The sequence below is a fragment of the Monopterus albus genome, unplaced genomic scaffold (assembly GCF_001952655.1).
Source record: "Monopterus albus unplaced genomic scaffold, M_albus_1.0 scaffold272.1, whole genome shotgun sequence".
Taxonomy (NCBI): Eukaryota; Metazoa; Chordata; class Actinopteri; order Synbranchiformes; family Synbranchidae; genus Monopterus; species Monopterus albus.
The window spans coordinates 1,139,532-1,149,065 of record NW_018128152.1 but is presented as its reverse complement, the minus strand read 5'-3'; the positions used below and the strand labels follow the sequence as shown (position 1 = coordinate 1,149,065).

At 39.0% G+C, this 9,534-nt stretch overlaps 1 protein-coding gene across 2 annotated transcripts; it reads right to left on the bottom strand.

Moving 5' to 3' along the window:
* Positions 1-1,808: 1,808 nt before the first annotated feature.
* On the bottom strand, positions 1,809-8,471 carry serpinh1a (serpin peptidase inhibitor, clade H (heat shock protein 47), member 1a). Of its 2 annotated transcripts, XM_020622056.1 has the most exons (6): positions 8,229-8,471; positions 7,401-7,449; positions 6,396-7,002; positions 6,218-6,316; positions 2,951-3,183; positions 1,809-2,855 (listed from the first exon to the last, which is right to left on the bottom strand). In XM_020622056.1, the coding sequence occupies exons 3-6, from the start codon at positions 6,991-6,993 to the stop codon at positions 2,553-2,555; spliced, it is 1,233 nt and encodes a 410-aa protein (XP_020477712.1). In that variant the 5' UTR covers positions 6,994-7,002; positions 7,401-7,449; positions 8,229-8,471; the 3' UTR covers positions 1,809-2,552. The 2 variants fall into 2 exon arrangements, with proteins under 2 accessions (XP_020477712.1, XP_020477714.1); XM_020622058.1 differs by lacking the exon at positions 7,401-7,449.
* Between the last annotated feature and the right edge of the window lie 1,063 nt (positions 8,472-9,534).

Genomic DNA, 9,534 nt, shown 5'->3' with positions numbered 1-9,534 from the left:
TGCACTGCTTTGGCAAATTTAATACCTTTGTAAAAGGAAAAATAAATATTTTTGTTCATTGCAGTACTTTTTTGGAGTGATTATTGCACATGGATGATAGGTTAGTTACACTAAAAGATTCATTTTAACTCTTAATGGTGTTAATCCAAGTGCACCATTTAGCTTTCATTAGTAGTGTAATCAACACTATTTTAGCATAAATTGTCACCATAAGATGGTAACCTGATTTCTAGTGGTGTTGACAATTTACTCCATCAGTGTCTGTTATGAGTGAACTTTAAACACTTACTTAGTGTTCTTGTCATCTGTTGTGGTGTTAAAATTTTACACTGTAAGAGTTTGTTAAGTAACACTGCATAGTGTTTATAATTGTAACTCTTTCAAAAGTGTTAATTTAACACTTTTCCAGTGGTTCCCATATAAACCCTGAGAGAGTGTTAATTTTAACTCTGAGAGTGTTAAATTTGCTATTTCAAATTTGCTGTGCACAGTTTTATTTTACCTGCCATGGGTCAGTATTTGAACTGTTTTACAAACCATACTGTATCTATGAAAATTGCAGTTAATCCACAGATTGTGTCAGTATAAGTATTTTTACTGTTTAATTACACAAGGAAGAAAGATAACTTACTGTAACTTTAAAATTGCATTAATATTTCTTTAGCCATAAGACTAATCAGGATTTAATGTTCTTGTTGTTCTTGTATCAGTTTTAATATGACTGCAGAGTAACATTATGTTGCAACCCCCCCCCCCCAGCCATAAGCCTGCCACAGTAACCTTGACCCAGCTATGTCATTTAACAGTCAGCGACACAATGATTACAATTATATATTCAATTTTTTCATGCACACAAGCAGGACAATATAACAATAACTTTCATACGCCCAAAACACCTTTATGATGATAAGTCCAGAGGGAAAGTCTACACTTAGCTGTTGTTTTCCGGCTAGCTGAGAGGCTAATTGGAAATTCAGAATAAGTTTCATGGTTCAATTATGAATGGAGGAATTAGATACTGTTAGAGCTGTCCTCACCTAACCCTATACAATTGGTTACTTACAATTATAATTATCTTAAAGTAAAAATAAAAAAAAAATACTGCTTAAATGAAATTTCTAATTCTCTATCCCTTCTGTACTGACCAACAATTTAGTAAAGCAAAAGTCAATAAAGTGGTGATTAAAGTGATATAAAGTTAGATTTTTGTGGATGGACCACAAGACCTCCACTAGCCTAAACTGGGTTAAGTTTCTTTATTCTGTCATCTCCAATGTGGTGTTTACATCTGTTAAGTGTGACAGATAATGTCTAAGTCACCTCTGATGGTGCAACACAGGCAAAATTTAATAAGGGTGACATGATTAAAACCAGAGAAGAGGGCCAGGCTCTCCACATAAGTACATTGGAGCTCACCAGAGTCCACTAAGTGCTAAAGAGAAATGACTTACCCTTAGCCAATCAGGCCAGAAAACCTGATGTTATGCTGGACTCCGAACTGAATTTCAAGGGTCATGTGGGGTTTGTCACCAAATGTACTTTTCTATCGTGTCAAACATATCACTAAATTGCATCAGTTTCTCTCTCTGAGTGACATAGACTAATGCACAGTTTTATATCCAGCAGACTGGACTACAGTAATGGTCTCCCCTCTGGTCTACCTAAAACAGTTATAAATCAGTTACAACTGGTTCAGAACTCTGCTGCCTGAGGGCTGACCATGACTAGAAGGAGAGAACACATTACAACTGTTTTCAAGGTGCTTCATGGTCTTGCACCAGCTTAATTATCTGACATGCTTCCACAACCAGGATGACTTCAAATCCTCAAATATCAGAAGATTGCAGATCCTCTGAAACTGAGTGTTTTAGTTGTTCCAAAGTGCAGGACAAAAACGTTTGGTGAGGCAGCCTATAGTTTTTATGCTTGGAACCATTGGAACAGGATTACTTTGGCTATGATATGCCCTGCAGTCCTATGCAGGATCAGTGGCCCAGCATGCTGGAACATGCCCTGGACTGTGATACTGTTTTGCGCTGTATCATGGCCTGAACGGAGCAGTTGGTGGATCAGTGCATTCAGGGTAGATCACTACCAAGAAAAACAATGGTATGGCCTCTTAAAGAAAAATATCTGTGCCATGGAAAGGAGTGCAAAAAATGGACAAAATAATAGATATTTAATCTCTCCAAAAGTAATACTGTTGTACACCTTTCATGTTGGCACATGCTGATGATAATGTATCACAAGGGTTTTCCTCCTCCATTAAAGTGTCTGTTTACTTTGCAGGTTAAAATCAGTGAAATCATATCTAATATAAGTTTTCAGTGTGAAATGGTCTGCCAATAGGTAATAAAAAAAGCTCCCTAAAACACAGGACAAAATGGTTAAATGCATCTCATATACTGTGGAATGCTACTGGCATATGACATACAGTAAGTGCACTTGTGCAATGTCAAATATACATTTAATTTGCCACTTCTCTAAGCATATTGCAATAGAAAATCTATGCTCACACACACAGTCAGATGTTTGTTCAGGTCAACACGTGGTTACAATTCATCTCTTATCTTTTCACCTTTTGGCCTAACCACCCTGCCAATAAACAGGATGGCATTTGTCTTCTGGTCCTTCACTAGGAAGGTGAAAGGATGGTCAGCATAGAACAGTTTAGGGTTTTTCAGCTTGTCTGTGCCAAAGATGCTGGCATCAATTTCATTTCCATCAGTGTCCCATTCCATGGCAGAGGCATGGAACATACTGGACAGGTAGAAATCCTTCCTCCCGGAGATCCTGGACAAGTCAGCTTTGGATTTGTCCACAGCCTCTGTCAGGCCCAGCTCCCCGAGTTGTTTCTGAAGATAGCCAGAAGAAAAACATATAAGGCAAAACACTGAGGTGTTGTCATTTTTAGTCCATTAGGAAACTCTTTATCTTGTGCATTTTTTACCTGCAGGTTGTGACTGACTTCCATGCTGACTTTGGGCAGAGACACAGCCACTGCTGTCTGCTGCAGCTTGCCCATCCAGATATCCAGCTGCTTCTTGGTCAGCAATTTCTCCAGTCTCTCCAGAGGTTCAACATGGTAGGGCATGATGAACACCACACTGGATTTCTTATGAGCCAGGGGCATGCTCAGGATGGACAACTTGTTACTTTTGTCATCATAGAAGTCAAAGAGACCTGAGAAGCAAATGTTGCAATTCTATTACAATTATTAGCAATCTGCACTTACAGTACACTTTAGAACCTCTTAAGCTTTATGCTGTTGTTTGTTTTATAAATGATGAGAGAAACCAGAAGATGTGGTTTCTCTTTGTCCTAGACAGCTACTAGATTTATTGTACTGATGTCACAAATAATATTTAGCAATACTCTGATTCACTTCCATGAGTTGGATGCATCCTCATATATGATGACTAATTGTAAGGCTAAAGCCAGCAGCTGTTTAGCTTAGCTTAGCATACAGACTGTAAATGGGGGGTGGGGGGATAGCTAACCTGGCTCTCTCCAAAGAACAGAATACACAGTTCAGCTGAAACTCACTAATTAAGATTATAACCCCAAATCAGAAAAATTTCTGATTTCAAAATCAAAATTTAAACTGAAAATAGTGATGTGTAAATCATCTGTGTCCTGTATCACTTTGAAAACAACACAGCAGCACATTATTTGATGTGACACCTCATCAGTTTTATTCTTTGTTCAGAATAAACACACTTCAATTCTGATGCTGCAACACATTCCAAAAAGTTGGGACAGTAAAGCATTTACCACGGTGTGAAGTTTCTGTTCCTTTTCACAACACTAAAGGACGTTTAGGGACTGAGGACACCAAGTGATTCAATGTGTCAGGTGTCATTTTGTCCCATTCCTCCTGTAAACTAGTCTTCAGGAGTCCAACAGTCCTGGGTCTTCGTTGACACAATTTGTGTTTCAAAATGTGCCACACATTTTCTACTGGGGACGGGTCGTACTGGGGACAGGTCGGGACTGCAGACAGACCAGTCCTGCACTCACACCCTTTTCCTCCACAGCCAGGCCTTGGTAATGTGGTGGGATGAGGTTTTGTGTTGTCTTGTTGAAATATGCATGGGAAAAGGTGTTGTCTTGAAGGCAGCATATGTTGGACCAAAGTCTTTGTGTATGTTTCAGCATTAATGGTGCTATCACAGAAACCTTTACCAAGGGCACTGACACAACCCCAGACCATGACAGACCCTGGGTTTTGAACTTGTTGCTGCTAACAGTCTGACTGACTGAAAGACTGATTGGTCTGACCACAGTCCATGTTTCCACTGTGTGATGGTCCATCCCAGCTGCCTCTGATCCCAGAGCAGTCGACTGTGCTTCTGGACACTGTTGACATAGGGCTTCCTTTTGGCACAGTCCAGTTTTAAGCAGTAGTTATGGATGTAACTACATATTGTAGTGCTTGACACAGGTGAGCCAAAGTCATCCTGAGCCCATGTGGTTATATCACTTATAGAAGGGTGACGATTCTTGATGCAGCACCATCTGAGGGATCAGAGAGCACGGTCATCCAGTTTAGGCTTGGCCCTTTATGCACTGAAATCCCTCCAGATTCCGTAGAGGGTGACAGATCCAAGTCCCTTCCTGTCTTTCTTTGAGGAACATTGTTTTAAACATTTTAGTACTTTTCTCACACATATGTTGGCAAACTGGTGGTCCTCCACTTCTGTACCAAATCATGATGCAGTCACCTGTTGACATCACCTGTTTCAAATGGAATCATCATTTCATTGTTCTACCTCAGTACTGGCCCTGAAATGCAACTGTCCCAACTTTTTCTGAAATGTGTTGCAGCATTAGAATTGAAGTGAGTGTTTATTCTGAACAAAGAATAAAATTGACGAGTCACTGACTATATTGCATTGTAGTAGAGAGTAGTGTAGATGCCATAGTCTTTTGTTGAGCTATGGTGCTTGAACTGTATTTACACACTGTAAAGTTGTTCTAACATTAGCACATGAAGGCCACCAAGGTGTTGTGCACATCAAACAATGCCTCCATGACTTATACTGGTGGCCAAAGACAGATGACATTATCAGCTCATCAATATGTGCATGCCCCCCTTGTCAGCTGAATGACAAATTTGCCAAACTCTGTACTGTTCCACTCCAATCTGACACAACAGCATATCACTGTAGATTCACAGTGATATTAATGAATTATTACAGGCTCTCCTAGGCCTAAATGCATTACATGTCAGCCTGCTTGGTTAAAAGACCATGTGACTGAAGTAACATGAACTTTGTTAGAGGAAGAGCATATGGACTCTAGTTTCAGTTTCATTGTATTGTGAGATATTGCTATAATGGCATTTCCTGTGGGGTTTATGGGCACAGTTCTGCTTCCTGTTTATACTGCAATGCTGCTGATCACACAGTAAATTATAGTTGTTACATCTGAGTCATTCTAATATGATTACTGGCCATCCACCACAACACAGATGAGCTTGTTAGTAAGATATATTTTATTATTATTATTTTCCAGAGTTGGATTTGTTGGCATTGATACACGTCTTTTTTGTTTCTAGAACAAAACAAGTAGTTCCACCTTTACTTTGGCTCTCTCTCTAGTGGGTAAATTTCACATGAATTCAGACATTAAAATAGCAGAATAGTCTAGATATCTTTTTTATTTATTGTCATTGTAACATGTATAACGAAATTGTGTTTGGAGCTGAGGGCCCCGGGCTGCTGCATGCATGCATACGCGCCACCATCACAGGAAATGGCGGGGTTCAGTGTCTTGCCCAAGGACACTTCAACGTGTGGACTGCAGGCACTGAGATTTGAACCTTCAGCCTTCCGGTTGGAAAACAACTGCTCTACCCACCGCACCACTCATGCCTATAGTTCACCTCTATAAAACTGCTAACTATTGTTTTTACACTCCTGTTCTCCTGTTGTTATAGGAATTAAACAAACAAGATATAACATGGGAACTTCTAAAGGTGCCGCAAGCCACAGTTTGTTATGTCTAGAAATAGTCAAACTTATTCCCTGATTCCAGTCTATGTGCTAAGATATCCAGCTGCAGGCTGATGCCTTATATTTAATAAACAGATGTCAGAGTGGTATCAGTTATCTCAGCTAATTCCCCAGCATAAAGCAAAGTGTATTTCTCACAGTGTTGATCATTTGAGTGTTACAAGTTTTGTTTCAGAACACACAGGACTGTTTCCACCCACCTGTGCGGTGCATCATCTGTACTGAAACTGTGTAGCTACGGGATACCAGGAACCCACGGTTGTCCACCAGCTGATGATGGAACTGCTCATCCCAGTGAGCTGTGAAAGAAATCTGTTAACTCTGAGGTGGTTTAATGGAATAAAATACTAGAAATATACAGATTTCATGCAGACTCACGTTTGAAAAACATAGCATTGATGATTATCACCCCATCAGTCGTTTCTACATCCTTGGTGACTTCAGGCATTTTACTGTCAGTAGACTTAGCTGCCCATTCATTGATGGAGCTCACAGCACTCTTCTTATCGCTGAAGTTTATCTTGGAATGGTCACAGTTATAGTACTTTTTGCTGCTCTTGATAAAATCATCCAGAAAGTTAATAGAACTAGGTCCATACAGGTGGTTGCTAATCTTCCAAGTGACATTTCGGGTCTTTGGGTCGCTCACTTCAGTCAGGAGCTCAGCCAGACCGGAGTGCAGCTGCTCATCTTTAACTTTAGCTGCATTCAGAATGGTTTTTACCTGAGAGACAGTGGAGGCCTTTCCCCCTAGAGCCACTAGACCTAAAGAAGAGGCAACTACTACAGGAGAAATCAGGATGTTTTCTGTGTTTTTCTCCCTTGCCATATTTTGATAAAGGCTGAATGCCAAGCTGGCACTATTATCAGCCAGGATGGTGGCATGGTTACTGAGAACATTGTCTGCTGATGCAGAGGTGGCAGCTGAGGCTGAAGTGACCTGGAAGACCAGGGCTACCAGGTTTGTCACCCACATGATATAATGCTAGACATGAAGACATAAAGACAAACATGAGATACTGCCACGGAGTGCTACCAGTGTAAAAGGAGAGATATGGCAGAGTCATATTTTCTGGATTGATGTTGGTTTGACTTGTCTTACTGAATTACAGTTGAAATATTTTACTTTACTTACGTATCCAATTTCATAATGTTCAACCATGTTGACTATGCTGCTCCATACAAAAAATATACTATATAGAGAGGAAGTGTGCTTTTAAGAAGAGTTTCTGTGCAAATGGCCAGCACTATTATTGTATATTTTCTACTAAATAAAACAGATTTTTTTTTGATAAATCATTTGGCTGGCTGGGCAATAAAATGCTAATTAAATGCATTAGGAAAATAATGGCCTACTTTATAGAGGAGGATTACATACTGTACCTCAAGAATCACTTTTCAGCAGCTTCCTGAACTTGTTTATACCGGCTCACTAAGACACAAAGCCAACAGGGAGAGATGGGATGATATTGGACTACTTTAATTTTAACATGCTGTTTTTATCAGTTTTAAAATTTGTAGACTTCTCTGTATTGTTGATAGCAAATTTAGAATGAATGAGGATGTATATTTATTTATTAAAAGCTGACAAAGTGATCTACAGTAAACAGCATTTGAAAAGTAACACTGCATTTGACATTTTGAAACCATACTCTGCATCTTTAAATGACACAGTGACTCATATTGCATAAATCTGTCTTACCATTTTTTCACTCAGGCTCTCAAGAACCTTTCATAGATCTTACTGGTTTCATTTTGCTTAAACCATTTGGCTATCAGACCCTTTGGAAGCCATTGCTTTTGTGTCTGTCCTGTTGTCATCTGATGAGGCATGAAACTTAGTTTCAAGGAATGATAAGAAATTCTTTTGTACAGTGTTAATGCACAAGAGCATTTCTATAAATCAAATTACTATTATATTTAGGAAACCACTGTGTAATTGACAATCTAGTAGACAAGTCATCATCAGGTTAGAAGTTGCACCCAACTCCTTTAACATTTGGACTCTCATGCATTTCTGAAATTTTGAAAATGCATTTTCTTCTTGTTTTTCCCACTTTTCAAACCTCTCCAGCAAGTGCATACAATGGAAACTTTAACCACATATCAAAGACCTGACTTTGTGGCTTTTTTTTTCACATGCTTTGGCCTTTTCCACCAGCAGAACTCTGCTCAGAATACTCTCCCTTCCCCCTGTTGCCAGTATCTTACCTTATTAGGTTCTGTCAATAATTGAGAAGTTTGTCTTCAAGCTGGTTACAAATATAATACATCCCCCATTGCTGATCTGCTTTAGAGGAGGTTAATATATCTACATTGAGTAATTGGAAACAAAACTGTCTGAGACAATTGCAGGAATTGTTACACCCACTTGTCAGAGCATGAAAATGTCTGCACTGGAATCTTATTTCCAGTCCCGCCCACAGAATCTGGGGACAGTGGGAGAAGAACTCCCCCCTCCAGGTCCTAAAGCCTGAAATTGTAGCACTGTCTCATACCTACTACTCAGTGGTTCATAATAAAGTCATCCATCATTACTTACTGGTTCCTGGTAGCTTCACATTTAAGCATTATCAGGTGATACATATTTGTTTAATGAAGGAGGATGTGGCCTAAAGTGATTAACACTCTATATCAAGGCGTGGATAATTATTAGGTAGATTCTTTACCTCAGGCAAAATTGGCCAAAGAAGAGATTTAACTGAAGATAAAAAGTCAGAAATTGTAAAATCCCTTTCAGAGGGATGTGACACTTTTGAAATAGTTCAACTACTGAGGCATGATCACCAGATTAGCAAACGTTTTGTTGCAAATAGTCAACAGTCAAAAATGTGTGGAGAAGAAAAGATGCTAATGAACTGCTAAAGACTTGAGAATAATTAAACCCAATAAGCATACAGGTTTATATGGCTTGGAGATGAAAAACATGCATAGAAATAATGATATGGTCAAATTATAGGCTTGCCTAGTAATTGTGCATGCAGTATGGTGGTGTCCTGTAGGTGCAGACAACACCATACATGCCTTTTTATGGTGCTTTTACTGATGCACTGATCTACCATACAAAACAAAGTTTCCTAGGTCAGACAGACATAAACAATGCACCATATTCTTTTCCCCTTCTAGACATTTTGGTATTTTGGGTGCATCATATGTATTGGCAATTACATATGACCTTCGTCTCATTTGGGGCAGTTACTTTGTCTTAGTGGTTTGACAGTAGTTTTATTTGTTAAACTCTGATATTTTGATTCCGCTAAATTCAAATATTTCAAAAACATAAGATGTATAATTTTCCATGTTTCCCAGGAAAGATTTACAAGACCATTTAGAGCAGGACATACTGTATTTGGTGGACAGGGTTTTAGTTCCACCGTGTTCTAATAACCAGTAACCTTGAAGTATTTATCCATTTGAACATTTGATTATAATTATTAGTGATTATTGCACCAGTAAATCTGGGGAACATGCAAGAAACAGATTTTTAAAAGAATGAAGAATATATATTGAAGGTGCA